The sequence below is a fragment of the Rutilus rutilus genome, assembly GCF_951802725.1.
Source record: "Rutilus rutilus genome assembly, chromosome: 9".
Classification (NCBI taxonomy): Eukaryota; Metazoa; Chordata; class Actinopteri; order Cypriniformes; family Leuciscidae; genus Rutilus; species Rutilus rutilus.
In genome coordinates, this window is record NC_140223.1 from 26623844 (window position 1) to 26643202 (window position 19359).

General features: G+C 39.3%; 1 protein-coding gene across 2 annotated transcripts in view; it reads right to left on the reverse strand.

Moving 5' to 3' along the window:
- gabbr1a (gamma-aminobutyric acid (GABA) B receptor, 1a) overlaps window positions 1–19359 on the reverse strand; it is a 65210-nt gene that overhangs the window by 41956 nt on the left and 3895 nt on the right. For both annotated transcript variants that reach the window (XM_084418822.1, XM_084418823.1), the window contains 5 exons: window positions 15235–15299; window positions 14971–15109; window positions 13857–14042; window positions 13710–13727; window positions 6464–6624 (listed from right to left, as the gene is read on the reverse strand). In XM_084418822.1, coding sequence (XP_084274948.1) covers window positions 6464–6624; window positions 13710–13727; window positions 13857–14042; window positions 14971–15109; window positions 15235–15299 — 569 coding nt within the window. The remainder of the gene's footprint in view (window positions 1–6463; window positions 6625–13709; window positions 13728–13856; window positions 14043–14970; window positions 15110–15234; window positions 15300–19359) is intronic.

Consider the following 19359-nt stretch of genomic DNA (forward strand, 5'->3'; position numbering starts at 1 on the left):
TCTTCATGGCAAGAACTATCTGACTAATAAAATAAAACTTACAAGTCTTTTAATGGAGTCATGATATTTGGTGAAGGCAAGCAGAGTGTGCATAAAAATAAAGAGATCATGGCATACAGCGCAAGCCAGATCGGTAGCTTCGACTTTGTTTACTATACAGATTCAAATGCTAAATGTCTCATTCCAACAAAGCAAAACACATCCTCCTGTGACTCAGACTGTGAATGAGTCTTTATCTGCTGTTCTGCCTTATATTAACTTGCAAGTGTTGATATGTTGTTTCTAAACTGTGATTCTGCATCCCTGAACCCTGATGAGAATGAATAAAGCATGCATTTGGATATGGAAATCCTTCTCGTTACAATCTGGATACAACAGATGCCAATTAAAACAGGGAAAACACAAGTGTCTCATCAGAGCATCAGTCTCTCTCTCTCTCTCTCTCTCTCTCTCTACCTCGGTCTCGCTCTATCACGGTTAATAATTGATCAAAGTTTGCAGGCTGAGCTTTGATATAACCATGGCAACCGTCTGGAGAGGTTGAGTGTATCTGTGCAAGGGGGTCCCTGTAAATATCTTAAATATCTCATACACACACACACACGATGGACCACAACTTGTAGCATCAGCGCCTGTGAAAAGCTCTTTCTTTGTAACCAGTATCATAGCAATGAATCAAAAGCCAAATGCAGTTTTTAACTTTTTATCATAAAATTTGCAATTTTCTATCATTCTAATTATAGTGACAAAAGTAATTATTAGTAGTGTGTGCTAATGTAAGCATAACTATTGTTCATACTAAACAAACCCCTAACACTAATACTACATTTGTTGTGTAATTCCATGCTGTTTGCATTATGGATATAAAGTAAATGATACCTCAAAATATTAGGGAGAGGTTTGATATTACTTGCCTAAGTGATCAGACTTACAATTTTTGCCTGGCAGATGATAAAATGTAAAAATATATATATTATATATTAAGCAAATTGAAGAAAGGACCCACGCCATATCTAAAATATCATAGAAACTTGGCGGTGGGTTCATTTGACTTGTGCCAATAAGCAACCACCTAGCAACCAATCCCAATACCCTAGCGACCACCAAATAACCACCCACAACACCGTAGCATCATGTCAGCAAGTTTTGCATGACTCACATTTTCTTCATAAGAAGTTCAAATCTAGTTGGTCTCAATTAATTAAAACGCAAATCTCCTGTGGATAATTTCCTAAAAGTGCCATTTTAAAAAAGAAAGGGGAATAAAATGGATTAGAAAAAAAATTATCTGTGTTCTGCAGCCAGAGCATGGCAGGGGTTACAATAACACTAATTTATGAAATAAATATTTATCAAATGTCAAATGAAATTGGAATTTTGAGGTGACTTTCATGTTTCTATGCAAACATTGCTCTGCGTGATAATTGGCTATTTGAGAGAGATTAAACAAATGCCCCAAACATGCCTGAGATTCTTTGAACAATAATTAAATGCAAAACCCACATCAAATTTGATTTTCTCCCTTTGTAATTACATTTCTGACACCCAAAAGCAATTTTGATTAGTATCTCATCCAGGTATGAAGTGCTCACCAATCAAGAGGAAATGCTCAAAATATCTGCCGGTTTAAATGTCAACAAGTCTGAGCACTTCACACCTGCTCTTCCATCTCCACGGCATACCAGCACATGACATTTATACCAAGTCACACTCTGCCATTCCGAATATTGCATTTTTCTACTTTTTCACCTGCATGCTAAATTAAAACAGAGACTTCATACATCATGGGCCATATGGTGACATTTCTAGAAAGCCGTTAATAATATCAGGAATTGTAGACATAATTTTCATTAAATCATGAACTAAGGTGAATTAAATCATGATTATTGCAGTACTGCTAATATAGCTGGCTCCGTATGATAAATTGGTTGCGATTTTTCTCATTTGAAAGTCACTTTGGATAAAAGTATTAGCTAAAGGATTATAGGCCAATGAAATATGACGACTACAGCTATTTTGTTATTAAATGGAAAAACAATTTAACCTTTCTATTGTCTTTCTATTGTTCCGGTCTTTTTTTGTGTTGGTAAAAAAACACTTTTTTTTAATACAATCATTACATGTCATTTAAAGATAAAAACCGTTTTTACAAAATTATTTAATTTATTTCTTTTAAAAAGGGCTCCATCTTTTTCTTTATATATGAACCCATATTTAAAGAAAAATATTGCTCCCCCCGCCAAATGTACAAACATACCATGCAAGAGTGGATGTCTCTTTATCATAGCTGAAGCAAAGCAAAATAATGCTTTATGTAAAATAAAGCGAAGATGACGAACGAACAACAAGGAGGATCAGAAAATTAACAGGCAGTGTACACAAGAGTATATACAAGCAATAGTTTGTTTTTAGTCACCAGCAGCACAGCAGCTCCAGACAAACAATGACACTCAAAACTATCCTGTCCCTATAGCTAACATTACAACAACAGCATATCTTGAACTCTGAAACATGGCAATGCTACACAAGTATAGATCAGAAACAACTCAACCCCTGCATCCATTTTCAGGCCTTCCTGCTTCGGTCTCTCCAGCACTGGAAAGCTTTTATAATATTAACGCGGGTCCTAAAGTTCTTGCCTGATCATAACCCTTCTTTTTCCAGGGATATTCGTCTGACCTTTTCTCTTTTGTAATGTCTCTCAGCCATCTCTCTTTCTACAGTCTTTCTTCAAATCTCCCTCTTGCTCACTCTCTCTCCTCCCCCATCATAAGTGGACACGCCCCCCTAGTGCTGATTGGCTCACACTCTCTCCTCACCATCATGAGTGGGCACACCCCCTACTGCTGATTGCCTCACTCTCTCCTCCCCCATCATGAGTGGACACACCCCCTACTGCTGATTGGCTCACTCTCTACCCTCCCCCATCATGAGTGGACACACCCCTTACTGCTGATTGGCTCACTCTCTCCCTTCACCATCATGAGTGGACACGCCCCCTACTACTGATTGGCTTACTCTGTCTCCTCTCCCATCATGAGTGGACACGCCCCCTACTGGTGATTAGCTCACTCTCTCTCCTCACCATCATGAGTGGACACGCCCCCTACTGCTGATTGGCTCACTCTCTCTCCTACCCCATCATCAGTGGACACACCCCCTACTGCTGATTGCTCAATCTCTCTCCTCACCATCATGAGTCGACATGCCCCTACTGCTGATTGGCTCACTATCTCTCCTACCCCATCATGAGTGGACACGCCCCCTACTGCTGATTGCTCACTCTCTCTCCTACCCCATCATGAGTGGACATGCCCCCTACTACTGATTGGCTCACTCTCTCTCCTACCCCATCATTAGTGGACACATCCCCTACTGCTGATTGGCTCACTCTCTTTCCTACCCCATCATGAGTGGACACGCCCCCTACTACTGATTGGCTCACTCTCTCTCCTACCCCATCATCAGTGGATACGCCCCCTACTGCTGATTGGCTCACTCTCTCTCCTCACTATCATGAGTGGACACGCCCCCTACTGCTGATTGGCTCACTCTCTCTCCTACCCCATCATGAGTGGACACGCCCCCTACTGCTGATTGGCTCACTCTCTCTCCTACCCCATCATGAGTGGACACGCCCCCTACTTCTGATTGGCTCACTCTCTCTCCTACCCCATCATGAGTGGACACATCCCCTACTACTGATTGGCTCACTCTCTCTCCTACCCCATCATGAGTGGACACGCCCCCTACTGCTGATTGGCTCACTCTCTTTCCTACCCCATCATGAGTGGACACGCCCCCTACTACTGATTGGCTCACTCTCTCTCCTACCCCATCATCAGTGGATACGCCCCCTACTGCTGATTGGCTCACTCTCTCTCCTCACTATCATGAGTGGACACGCCCCCTACTGCTGATTGGCTCACTCTCTCTCCTACCCCATCATGAGTGGACACGCCCCCTACTGCTGATTGGCTCACTCTCTCTCCTACCCCATCATGAGTGGACACGCCCCCTACTGCTGATTGCTCACTCTCTCTCCTATCATGTCAGATGACAGATGTCCCGCCCCTCCTCTACTGTGACTGGACAGCTGGGTAAAAAGTGACAGTGATGAGTGCTATGTTTTACCCAAAGTTGAACATTCTTCAACTCTCGGCGACCGGTAAAAAGCGGCGAAGCGCAAGCTCAGCACCTCGTTACGCTCTTGCCGTTTTAAAAACGCAGCGCTCCCATTGAAAACAACTGGAAAAATACACCAGCCACGTGAAAAAACGCTTTGGTGGACACAGGGCCTTATTGCACCTTTAAGTGTACATTTACACAACAAATATGTTCCAAAAAATGAAAGCCAATTTCCTTTTTCGCGTGGAGACAGACAACAACGTTATCAAAACAATACCCATTGAAATGGATCTGCGAAAATGACTAAAAATGCTGTATGTGGCGATGTCACTTAGATGATTCACTGACGATGCCTATAGACTGAACACATAATATGCACGACGTCATTGTTTTCACAAATTCACGTTTGGTAGTTTAAACAGAGATGATAACGGTATTGTTTTCACAACTTTGCACTTTAGAACCTATTTTCAAAAGTTTGCATTTTCAGGCCTCCAAAACGCATTGTGTAAATGAACGGCCAAAACAGAGGTCGTTTTTTTTTTGTTTAAAAAGGTGTGTAAATGGCCCTTAAAATGCAATTATCTCTTTTCCACACAAAATGTGTAACTCAATGAATATAATTTTTTTTATTATTATTATTTAATACACCCATTGTATCCCAATCATTAATTCCTAAGAGTTTTTAATGCTTTTCAATGTGGGTCAAATTCGACTCAAGAATCGCAGGTGGATGCGGATTCTTAAGCCAGCAGGAGGTTTAGTGAACTAACTGGGAAGACGATGACTATCTTGAAACCTTACAGAATGTTATGATTCATCTGTAAGAACCTCTCATTTGTGCGCGGTCAGACAGGTACTGCAGATACACAAGACCCTGTAGAAGAACCTCCTTATCCTTACGAGATCTACAGGGATGCAAGTTTGTTTGAACTGTGGTTTCACTGGTGGCTGTTGCCATGCCAACCCTCCTCTCCCTGATTTTTCCTCTATATTGAGTGCGATTTCAATGCAGAGTGTGGTTCACCAATCACAACCATGGTACAACACATCTCTGTCCAGTTAGAACACTCTTTAACCGTTTCCTCACCTATGGGGTGTTCAGAACCACTCTGAGAAAACTAAACTAAAAACCCGCTTTGAACTTCTGAAAGTGCTATGTATTCATTGGCAGTGATAAGAGATACATCACAATTGCACACTCTTGCACATATTTACTATCAGACATTTTAGCTATCAAACCAACACTGATGACATATTTCAATGCGCTTTCAGATGCTGACAGAACTGAAACCAACTTTTGACAAAAGTCAGAACATTTTTCTTTTAATGCATATTGCACAAAAAAAAATCCTATTCAAAAATAAATAAACAAAATGCACTAAGGAATACAATTTTGAGGGTGTTCTTTTTGAAAACTCTGCAATGCTAAAGGCATAAGCGTTCTTGGTGCATGAATTTGGGAGTATTTTTAGGAAGCCAAATTACTTGATGCAGCTGAAGCCTTACAGGCTGTTGATAACAGCCAAGTGCAGCGAGTTGTGAAATATTAATGTACCAACAACTGCAATGTCAATTCGATACCAACTCCTGAATCTCAAGATACAATCAGTGCCACAACATTAACAAAGCACCTGCTAAACACTGATAATTTCATGCCATCTTAAATTAACATCTGGTACTTATCTCTGTTTCAAGTCCTCGAACATGAAATATTTGAATACATTAACACACTCAGGGCAATGATGTTTCTAGTTCCTAAAGTACTCGGCAAAAACCCTTGAAAAAATATTCATTCATTGTGGTTGAAAAACACTATTTCTAATCAAATGCAATTAAACTAGCTAAAATGACACTGGGAAATTAGGAGATTGGAAGTATAAGGACTTTATCTAATTTTGACATGAAATATATTAGAATATTTCTGAAAGTATTCAGTAACTTACTTGTATGCTATTGTATAATATGTTCACAAGTGTATGGTGGTAAAGCCAATTTCATTGTCATGCAAAACCAAAAACACTACCAATACATATGCTGGGACAGTTCAATTTAAATGAATTATATCTAAAAGCAAAACCCATTAAGAAAAAAAAAAAAAAAACATTATTTTAAAATTATATATTAATTACATAATATATATATATATATGCTGATTATTTGAAACTATGAGAAACTCATGTCAGCTGCAATTTGTAATGCAATTATATGATTAAATGTTGAGCAAAACTATGGAAAAACATATAGGCTACTTAATATTTAAATATATGTAAATATCAGGAAAACTTATATGTTATATGGACATTGTAAATGTAAAGTTTTGACCAGTTCTTACCATGCTGTCGTAATGAATGAGCTCCAGCTCGTAGTCCGGCAGAATGTCGCTGCGGTTGTTCACGAGGTCTAAAGCCATCTGCGCTGCGGGGAGACACGCTTGGCCACCGGGCCATCCTCCACTCATGGGAAACAGAGCTCCGATGTACAGTTTCTTCTTGCCTGCAACCGCACACGGCCAGGGGAGAAAGATTAGCAGTGCGTAAAGGAGAGTCAAGCTTCTCCAAACTCTCTCCAAGGTCCTGATCCCCTCCGTGGATGCCATCAATATCCAATTCGATATTTATACGTTTTGAACTTAAATTGTGCCTTCGGATCCGAAGCCGAAAGTGTCAGCACGTGCGATGTGACCTGTTTAAAGTAACAGATCCGTGTGTGGAAAGCGCAAAAACAGCAGCACTGAACACTTTAAGCGCAAAGTAATATTTAGACGCGCATGTGTTAATCCTTGTCAAAACATGAAACTGCTGGATATACTAGTTGGGGTTGATATGTTTACATTAGTAATATATTTTCATCGTTGGTGTCAGTTATTTATTGAACGCCTCTTGAACGCGTTCTTGGAGTTTAGTCTTGCGCACGTTTAAAATCTTTCAGAATCTTTAGACTCTTTGGAATCTTCAGACTCTTGTTTAATCTTCAGAATATTTAAATATTTAAAGTCTTCTTGTTTTTAATCTTTAAGAATCTTCTCCGTAGTTTAGACACCAAATCACTGATGTCCTGTCACAGAAAGCGCTCCAACATAAACCAACTCTCCAAACATGTAAAAGCGCAAACTACAGAAATCACGCTTTCAGTGTTGGGCACAAACAAATGCGCCATCGGGCAGTTATTGTCTCTTTCCCTTGCACAGTCACAGACGGTGTGTTTGTAGTACAGCAATGCTCATGGTTCACGACAGGACAGAAAAACAGGTGGCGTTGAGCGACATTACGCGCTCCCCAAATCCTCTAGCGTTGCTTTATTTACCGCGCCTCTCACAAAACTTGATTAAGTTTTAAGCTGTCGAGCATATTATCCCGGCATCTGATCAAAATATAGAAAAAAATAGCAATTGTGCTGCGGCATAATCCTTTAATCCGCCGACAGGAGAGGGGGAAAGATTGACCACCAAACGCACAGAGATCCGCACTCAGAGCTGACAGCAGAGAACTGTTACTGAACCACTGACAGACGAACTGTAGTGGTGTATAGCAGAGGGGGCGGGGTTAAAGTAAACGCTCTCTTCTGAATCAGAATCAAAAGTCGTACAGTTGATCTATAGTTTTTTCTATCCGTTCATCCATCCATCTATCTCTGTCTATCTTTCTCATTCTATCTATCTATCTATCTATCTATCTATCTATCTATCTATCTATCTATCTATCTATCTATCTATCTATCTATCCATCCATCGCGTAAAACAGACAGACAGAGTTCCGGTAATGTATGTTTCTGTCGATGGATACACATTATGGCTTCCCAATATGTTACGACAACGATGATCAAAAAAACATGGCCAAAACGATCACTCTTTCTAAACTGCAAGTTTTTGCACGCATATTTTTAAGTAAATTTCACATATGGAATTAAGTCAAATGTACTCAACTAAGTTAAGTCAAATTAACCAAGAAAATAAGTAACTTCAACTTGGCCAGGTAAATTCTACTTAGTTCACTTTGCAATACTCTGTTTCAAGTACATTTTACTTAAACACCATAACACTGAATTAAGCCATGCTTTTAAAGTGCAAACATCTATGTGAATAATACAATAGATAGGCCTATGTGTAGACAACATATCTACATAATAAGTAATCTGGTATCACCGAAAAACACAGAGCCCTCAATACTTGATACGCAGTACACAATAGGCCTACACAACAACGATAACATTCATTGGATCATTCACAGTATGAACGTGTCATTTTGAGTAGAAATTGACCTCCAGATGTCACAAAACAGCAATTTACTAAACCTAATAACAACAGTGTAAATACAGCTGGGCTGAATCCGAAATCGCCTCCTAAACCCTCAATCACTATTCCCTACGTTAGTCCACCAATACGGTTCACTTGAAGAGGTGAATGAAAACCAGTAAGCGAATTCAGACAGTCAGACACACACTCGTTATTACAGTGCAATGTGGGATAGAATGAGTACACTCAATAACGTCCACCATGGTTTCGGACACTACTACAAATGGCTGTCCCTTCAAATAATGCCCTATTTGAGGGTATAGAGGGCGATCCGGATTCAGCCCTGGAAAACAGTGAAAATGCAACCTTATTAATTATTCATACCCCAGTGCATGATGGGAACACCAGTATCAGAAAGTTGAGTAGGTTTTCCTTAATATTATAACGTTGATATTTACGCTTTAATTTATACAAGCTTAAATTGGGTACTTACATAGAATTAACTTTTTTTTTTAAGATTTAATTTTTTTCTGTAGTATTTAATTCACCACAGAATAATTGTATTCAACGAATCAATGTGTTATGTCTTAAAGTGACATCAGCCTAATATCCCTGTTGTGTTTTTAATGTTAATCAAACAACAAAAGACAAGGAAATTACTCACTGCTTTTGACTGAATAGCTTTTTGTAATCTATCTATCCATCCATCCATCTGATCTTATCTGTAGTGCTTTTGCATACTTGCCCATAATGACACCTTATACAGCATGTACAGTATGTCACTTTTGTTGCCCTCCCCACAGTCCTCTGCATTCCTCTATTCACTTTAAATACTCTAAAACAACAGAGTAGAGCTGAAATTGATGACATGAACCACTGTGAACTTTAGGACCAGAGATATCCGGTGACATTTGGAGCTCCCTTTGAATCTGCTCTCTCCATATGTCAGTCATTAATTATTCATCCCTGATCTTTAGTTGTTATTTAATAAAAGAAAGGCCGGAGGAGCCACCTGTGAGGATATATAATTACCCTTTAGTTATGTGATAACTAAATATTAGTGCTGTGAAATGATTAATCACGATCTATATAATAAAAAATAAATACAAGTTTGTGTTTACATGTGTGTGTGTGTGTACTGTGTATAATTATTTTGTATATATAAATACACACACATGCATGTATATATTTAAGAAAAATGTATGTATAAATATATAAACAGTATATACATGCAACTATTTCTTAAATATATAGATGTATTTATACAAAATAATTATACACCGTACACACACTTATATTATGTAAACACAAACGTTTATTATGGATGCGAATGCGATTAATCGGGACCAGCACTACAAAACAGAATTATATTTTATGTTCTTGTTCATAAAGTAACTGCGTTCTAGAGGGGTTAGAGGGGTTTATAATCACCTTCATTCATATAGCGCTTTTAACAATATGGACTGTTTCAAAGCAGCTTTACAGTGATAATAGGAAATTAAAGTTTAGAATAAAGTTATTGTCCAGCTAAAGTTAGTTTTGATCGATTCACTTCCCTTGCAAAGACCATTAGTTATTAACTTAGGTGCAAGCCTTGAAGAGAAAAAATAAAATAATGATATATATATATATATATATATATATATATATATAAACCTGTGAAAACGCTGACGGCGTGCACATGCGTATTACATGTTTAGTCTATGGGTATGTGAGTTTATAGAGGGCTGGCAAACAAAAGGTCACCTTTATGCTGAATTATCCTTCAACAAGCACAGTAAGAGCAATGTAATCACCACCCCATACACATACACAGGCTTGAATTTATGCACACACACTTTGCTGAGACACACCTAACCTCATATACATTCATATAGACACAGGGCAGAAATACACACATATCTACACACTGACCAAGTGTTAATCTTCAGCCTGCTGAGAGTGCACTAAGTAGGCGGTGATCTCTCGCTGTGAGTTTACAGAGGGAGGAGAGAGAGAGAGAGAGAAAGCACATTTGCGTGGCTTGATAGTCTAACTCAGCAGAGCTGAAAGAAACGAGGGGAAATGAAAGAATGGACAGAGGGATTGAGAGGAATGGAAGGCAATTAAAGGGAGGGATGGATGAATGAGAGGGTGCTACAGTCTTGCTTGCAGGGGCACTTGTATTAATGCTGAGAGATTCTGGCAGCCTGAAGAATTATAATGAGATTCTATAGTCTGGTAGTTGACGAAGTCCTACTACTACATTCTATATGCATCTAAAACTATTTTAAACAGCATTTTGCTTATTCTTTATTATTATTATGCATGAAACGTATATGACCCTATGTTGTCAAAATGAATTTGTATCCTTTAGTTTAGATCATGTGTGTTATCTTTAAAGTCATCCACCGTATATGTTAGTGTACTAAACATGAAGTTTAGATATATACAGATATAGATTTATCAAAAATTTACGCTTTTTCTCTCCTGGGAAAAGAGAAAAAATATTGATGACATCCTGGACTACACAGATTTTTGACCAATCATATGCCCTGTTTACACTTGGTATTAAGATGGCTTTTGGTCAATAGGATCAGAAGTAGATGAGGAAGAAACATTCCCGTTTACACCTGGTGTTGTAATCCATCTCTTTTGTCCACTTTCAACCACTTCTGTCCTGATTTCTTCGAGGGAGGGGTCTATGCAAATGTATGGGTTTTTTCAGGTCTTTCAATCAAATGGACGAAATAAGCTCACACAAGTTACCACACAAACAATAATGTGCACTTTAAATGGACGCAGGTGTGTATCTGCAATTATATGGCCTGATGAAGCGTAGAACTAGAAAACATTTAACTCTTCACACTTTATAGCACCTTTTTGCCCGTCTTTTTGTGGCCTCTGTTGAAATTAACAGTTGGAGAGCCTTTGCCCTAAGTGCAGATCCCTTTTCTAATTTTTTTTATTAACCCCTTCATTGCTGTGTGCTTTTTTCCTGCATCATGGCTGATCGGTAGATTGTGCCCCAAAAAAGCCCCCGCCGCCCCCCATTCATTTCTAGGGCGGTAATTTTTGAGTGCGACTCTGTGTGTGATTACTTTTTAGGACCATTTGACCTTTTCCAATCAAGTCCACAATTGTGTGTGTGTTCACATAGCAAGTGCCACAAAAGGCACCAAGTGTCAATCCGACGAAGTAAAAAATAAATAAAAAGTAATATTTTCAGTCAAACTTAAATTTTAGGTTAAATTAAAGGCTAAAACTCTCTTTGTTATACTGTATAACCAGTTCAAAAGAACTAGTGAAGATACAGAGGCATATTCACATATATTCATATGATTTTTATCTGAAAATCTTGTTGTTGATCAAATTATAAATAAATAGGATCTTAAAGTAGCCTACATCCACATAAAACAACAGTTCTCTCATAAAATATTTAATGTAGCAAAGATCATAGAAACAAAAAAAATGTTCTGGATGGTAAAACTAGATACATTTATAAAGCAAAGCATGTTTTTTACACATATACACAAATAGCAATATAATAATGAAGATTATTATGATGCATTGTGGATTTCACACGACTGATGGTAAAATACAGCCCTCTTGTGGGTGAATAAAGCATTACACTTTAGATTTTCACTCAATGAGAATTGAGGTCTGCAATTTGGAGATATATATATATACAGTATCTCACAAAAGTGAGTACACCCCTCGCATTTCAGCAAACATTTTAAGTATATCTTCTCAAGGGACAATACTATAAAAATGAAAGTTGGATATATTTTAAAGTAGTGAATGTGCTGCTTGTATAGCAGTATATATTTACTGTCCTCTGAAAATAACTCAACAACACACAGCCATTAATGTCAAAATAGCTGGCAACAAAAGTGAGTACACCCTAAGTGAACATTTCAAAACTGTGTTCAAAGTGTCAATATTTTGTGTGAGCACCACTGTTATCTAGCACTGCCTTATGTTCACCAGAGCTGCACAGGTTGTTGCTGGGATCCTCTTCCACTCCTCCATAATGACATCACGGAGCTGCCGGATGTTAGACACATGGCACTTCTCCACCTTTCGCTTGAGGACGCCCCACAGGTGCTCAATAGGGTTCAGGTCTGGAGACATACTTGGCCACTCCATCGCCTTCAGCTTCCTCAGCAAGGCAGTTGTCATCTTGGCGGTGTGTTTGGGGTCGTTATCATGCCGTTCGGCCCAGTTTCTGAAGGGAGGGCATCATGTTCTGCTTGAGAATGTCACAGTACATGTTGGAATCCATGTTTCCCTCAATGAAGCGCAGCTCCCCGGTACCAGCAGCACTCATGCAGCCCCAGACCATGATGCTACCACCACCATGCTCGACTGTAGGCAAGACACAACTCCTTACCAGGTCGCCACACATGCTGGACACCATCTGAGCCAAACAAGTTTATCTTAGTCTCATCAGGCCACAGGACATGGTTCCAGTGATTCATGCTCTTGGACAGGTTGCTTTCAGCAAACTGTTTGCGGGCTTTCTTGTGAAGAGGCGTCCTTCTGGGACGACGGCTATGCAAACCGACTTGTTGCTGTGTGCGGTGTATGGTCTGAGCACTGACAAGCTGACCTTCCGCTTCTGCAACCACTAAAGCAATGCCGGCAGGAATCATGCGTGTTTTTTGAAGCCAGCTTCTGCACCGGACGCACAGCACGAGGACTCAACTTCTTTGATTGACCCTTGCGAGGCCTGTTCTGTGTGGACCCCGAGTCACCCCGTCTTGAAAAACCTCTGTATGACCCTGGCCTGTTACTGTAACTCAGTTTCAGGGTGTTACCAATCTTCTTATAGCTTAGGCCATCTTTGTGGAGAGCAACAATTCTAATTCTCAAATCCTCAGAGAGTTCTTTGCCATGAGGTGCCATGTTGAACATCCAGTGGTCAATATGAGAGAATTGTACTCAAAGCACAAATTTGAACTGCTCTAATACAAGATACACAAATTTCTATGGTCTGTCAAGCAGACAAAAACATGAAAATGATGAATACGACATGTGGCTTTGCATGGTTAAACAACGTACAGCTATTATCACTTAGGGTGTACTCACTTTTGTTGCCAGATATTTTGACAATAATAGCTATATGCTGAGTTATTTTCAGAGGACAGTAAATATATACGGCTATACAAGCAGCACATTCACTACTCTAAACTTTCCAACTTTCATTTCTATAGTATTGTCCCTTGAGAAAATATACTAATATGTTTGCTGAAATGTGAGGGGTGTACTCACTTTTGTGAGATACTGTATATATATAATTTTTTTCGAGTCTTTGGAAAAGTGACCTATCATATGAGAAATTAAATAATATAATCTTTTGTCTTACCTGTATAGTTACTGTCATCTGATGATGCACAAATACATGGGGGGAAAACAAGAGCCACATAGAGTTAAACAGATCATTCATATTAATAAAACACATATAGTTGAGTTTGTGTAATTGACAGTTGACTCAAATCATATCTATACTCACAGACACAGAGTGGTTTAGGTGAGTCCCATTTGCCCAGTTTGGTACAGTGAGCGATATTGAAACCGTCCAATAGGAAGCCAGCATGACAGCTGTAATGAATAACTGTGCCCTCTACTGGTTGTCCAGAGGGCTGCAGCGTCGCCCTCCCGTTCTCCAGAGACATCCAGGAACGCGGGCAAACCAATACTGAGAATTTTAGCAACACTTTTAGCACATGCTGACATCCTTTCAGCACATTTCTACTACCTTGAAATTACACAGCTTTAAAGTGTTATACCACTACCACAACAACACATGGACAATTACCGGTACATTTAAATAAAATACTAGTTGTTTTATAGTTGTTTTAAGTGAATAACATATCATAGAAATTATTCTAATATACTGATTTGGTGCTCAATTGATATTGGTTCTACATTTTTAATAATGGTACTTATCATAAATGTTGAAAACAGCTTTGACTGCTTAATATTTTTGTGGAAATCATAGATTTTTTCAGTATTCTCGGTATGAATAGAAAATTAAAAAACGGCATTTATTTGAAATAGAAATCTTTTGTAACATTATAAATGCCTTTGTCACTTTTAAATGTCACATTTAATGTGAATAAAAGTGTTTATTTTTGTATCTTACTTACCTTAAACCTTTGAATGGCAGTGTGTCATGGTTTCCACAAAAATATTAAGCAGTAAAATCTTTTTCAACATTGAAAGAGGAAGACATTTTGAAATATTTAGCATCAAATCAGCATATTAGAATGATTTTTGAAGGATCATTATGGCTGGTGAAATTTTTTTTTTTTCTTTCAAAGTAATAAATTACATTTTAAACATATTAAATTAGAAAACCATTAGTATCCTACATGTGTACTTACTAAATAAATTAACAAATGGACATACTGATTTGCAGTGATTTTATCATGTGACAAGAAAGAGACTGTGGAGCAATACGAGAAATAATGCAAGAGAAATTGGTCAATTATAGAGTTTAGTTCATTATCCAAAAGCTTTTGACCTCAGAATGCTATTATTGACCGATCAGAATCCAGTATTTCAGGGAGCTGTGTAATAAATATAGATATTAATCAATAGAATAGGACAGCAAGGGCACTCACAGCATCTGCTGAGATGGTTCATGTCAGTCCAGGTGCCATCTGGGAGGCACTTTCGGACCTTGGGCCCCACAATAATTCTGCTTCCTCTACAGATATATTCTATCTCATAGTCTACCGGCAAGATCTCCACACTGCGGATCTACAGAGAGAAAGAAAGAGAGACGTTTTGTAGATTGAATTAGATGTTGCTAAGGTTCAAAGTCCCATCAGGACTGACATTGATGTTTATGGCTGCCAGTTTAATGTGCTGCCATAGACTTTTACCTGTTCCTGAGTCAGTCCTCTGTAGCGTATCCCTCCGTCTCTGGGGGGACGAATGATTGCACATCCTGAAAGAGAGTAAGAGAGATGGGGGAGGATGAAACGAACAGAGAGAATGACATGTTCCTGGTAAATTTACATCTGATATATTAGATTTGTGTCCCCTTGCAAGACTCCAATGCACTGTTGGCTTACAAGGATTTTAATGGTACTGTGTCTATCAAAATACAGTGCTCATACCCTTTGGATAATATTTAAGATGTTTAGCACTTTAAAAAGTGCCAGTAGCCATATCACTCTGTAACCCAAAACTGGTTGTGGTTGCCCACTGAAGGGTTGAGTCTGGTCAGTCAGTACCTGGATGGGAGACCTCCTGGGAAAACCAGGTTGCTGCTGGAAGAGGTGTTAGTGAGGCCAGCAGGGGGCGCTCACCCTGTGGTCCATGTGGGTCTTAACGCCCCAGTATAGTGATGGGGACACTACACTGTCAAAAAGCACCGTCCTTCAGATTAGATTTTAAAAGGAACACTATGCAAGATTTGTACCTTAATATAACAGCTTCGAAATCATTTAGATGGTAAGCGAACTCGTAGTAGGGCGAATCATCCCGATAGCAAAGCAGGGGGGACGCCGCTGGCAAAACCAGCAATGCAGGTTTGAGAGGTGGCGCCCCGCCAAATCTCACAAGAATCACGACTTGCTTTACGGCACGACGTCACATACATCAACAACATATGAAGCAGACTCTATGGAAGACACTAGCACACATTTCAGACGTGAATCATGGCAGAGTCGACAAAGAAAGCGCGGTCGGAAGAGTGCAGAGACGGCTCTGCGTGAGTGGTATTTACGACAGTAACGTTAAATACAAGTAGCCTACTCCACGGTCGCTGTTTGAGAAAAACGGAAACTGCATAGTGTGACTTTAAACCGAGGTCCTGACTCTCTGTGGTCATAAAAAATCCCAGGATGTCCTTCGAAAAAAGACTAAGGGTGTAACCCTGCCATCCTGACCAAATTTGCCCAGTGGTCTCTGTCCATCATCATTGTCTCCTAATCATCCCCAGCGTAGCAGATCCATTCCGAAAAGCCCAAATACATTAACATTGCCATAACCATTATCATTACCATGGCAATCTCTCTGAGAGTTGTCATGACAGAACTGAATGAATTGGTGTGGAACAATGATGCGCGGGTCAATGTATAAACAACCCGCACCCGACCGACGTTTTCAACTAGCCCGCAACTCGGACCGCAAAAAAAAGAAAAGAAAATATTGTACCCGACCCGCTTCATGACCCGCATTTTTTAAAAGTAGTAAATGCTCATCGTAGCGTCATTGGGCCATAGACGTAGGAACTAGGGGTGCGGGGGGGTGTGGCCGCCCCCCCTCCCATACGCCCCCCATCAGCCTCCCTGGCCTATAATATCCATTAATCCAGCCTGTGGAGGAGAGAAATGTTTCAGGCCCTGACGTGGTGCGTTCAGAGGTGCAGCGGCGAGAGCAGGCAGTTCTTGAGGCGGCCCATCATTTTCCATTTCAGCTGTCTAGATTCATATTATTGATGAATGCGATGTTTATGTTTCGACCCTGCTTGAAGAATTCATCAGCAGGTCAACTGAGAGAAGGCCCACTTTTGGAAAAGTGTGAAAGCCCTTAGGAGCGCAAACTGTTCTTTTTCTGAATGCTGTATGATATAGCCTAGTGTTATGTAGTAAAGGCTTGATTTATTCATTTATTTCGTTTCATTTTCTTAACAATTAAGATGCTGCATGTGTTTATCCAGTCTAATCGAAGTACTCTCCCCCGACTTTCCCAACAAAAATCCCGCCCCCTCTCAGAAAATACATAAAACTGACATTACTGAGCTATATGCGTTTAAAAGTAGCCTATTAAAATGGTACAATGGCATTGCTCTGTTCAACGTGTTGGGAAATCGGCCATTTTGTCCCGCGTCAGCATTTATTCAAAAGTTAATAAGGCTCAACATTCAAATGGTAAATAAGGATTTCCCACTTGTATTAGTAGGCTTAGGCTATTTCGCCACGTGGATGCCCAAATGAAGCTCTCACAAGCACAAAATGCAGGCATAAAATATGTTAATAAAGTATTTATTAACGCATTTTAGACGAACAAAAACAGGTAGGCTAGTACTATATAAATTACAAAGGTTTAATTGGCATCTTTATTTCAAACGGCCCGACCGACCGCGACCCGAATATCATTAAAAATATTTTTGGATGACTCATAACCGTTTGATCATTTTGGATCAACCCGCGCATCACTGGTGTGGAACAAAAACTAATCAACTGAATGAATGATTCAATGACTCACTCATAACATCAGTCGCTTGATTCATTTCTGAATGAATCAGAATTGTTAAACTAATAGTTTTAATCAATGATGTATTGACTCAGCTATGTAACCTGCATAAAGAATCACTGATAATCCCCAATGCACCACTAATGCACAGACTGAAAGACTATGTTCAGACTGTCAGTCCAAATCCGAATATTTGTGTATCCGATCGGAATCTGATTTGAAATTATTGATGTCCACACTGTGTATCGCAACTGTTCAGATCCGATTTGTGTGTCCATGCTGCTCTTTCGTTATCCGGAATATCTGCATTGGTTTCTATGGCAATGGCGTTGCGTAGGCATATGCCAAAAACAACAACAAAAACCACAACACGGAGGGGTTCGCAATAGAGATGTTGTCTCATGTCGAACATTTTACAACATGGAAACGTGTAGCCGCAGACTGGATTAGGGTGACCACCATCAAACAAACCAAATCTGGGACGATTATAAGTTTGTGTGGGACAATGTGGGACATGTTACCAACACTAGAACATAACCTGAAACTGTTATATAATGTCTATCTAACTTAATAATAACATTTGTATTGTGCCTTTCAGATGATAGAAGTTCTTTGTTCTTTAGTCCCTTCCAGAAAACACCATTACATCACAATGTAACATAACATGTCTTTATTTTACATGTCATTTAAATTTAACATCTGAGCCCAAAGGCAGCAGGCATCATGCAGATAACTATTTTTAAAACAGTTCTGACCAAGTCCAACTAAAATCCAACAAAATAAACAATGAACAAATAAAATATAAAACAACATGAAATTAGATCATTGACATTGTCTTATATATTAAGAATATATTAAACCAAAAACTCATATTGTTAGAAAAGATGTGAATTAAAACAACCACAGCAGGCAACAAGTTGATACAGTTTCTGTTAAATTAAAATTTTAACTGACCAAATTATCCATTTGTTTTCTGACAGGGAACACATGGAACGAATCACCGGTCCACATTTTGATTGACAGCCGTCACAACCTACTAGTGACCGTGTTTACTCCTTTCTTTTCAACCATCGGATAGGATTTAAAAAACGGCTGTTGTTGTATTTGTACTTCTGACGCAGCGCTGTTAAATATAGGTGAAAAACTACACCGCAAAAAGAAAAAGAAAATGCTTTGTTAAAAAGGCAAAAGACCGCATGCACATTTTCTTAATATGATAATTAAAAAACCAATAGACTGATGAAAATGCGGGATATTTTCTCAATATGCGATGTGCGGGGACAAGGGGTGAAAATGCTGTGCGGTACAACGCAAAGCGGGACAGGTGGTCACCCTAGACTGGACTCTTCTGAGGCAGCAGCAGAAACATAGGAGGCTGGAATTCATGGCTTTATTTTGCTCTGTCGTCTCCTCCAGTTTCGAAACATGTCTCCGTTATATTGTCATTTCCTGCTCGTCCGGCACTTTGCAACAACATCCCTGATAGGACAAGTACATCTCGAAGACATCTATTTGATGTCTGCATTTACATCTGCAGGAGTGTTTGCTCATCTGCAATACGTCTCCAGGACGTTTCCTGTTAGATGTCATATAGATATTTAGAAGATGTTTAAGATTTAGAATGTATATAAAACTGCTTTTTCTACTCACTTAAAGGGATAGTTCGGAGTAAAATCAACCTAGGGTCCTTTGCACTATGACCTCAAGCCAAACACCCCCCTCAAAAGCTTTTTTTCCCTTGGTCGAACATTATTTAAATTAGAGCTTATTTAGAGATATCAGCCGGATGGCTTAGTGCAGGTGCT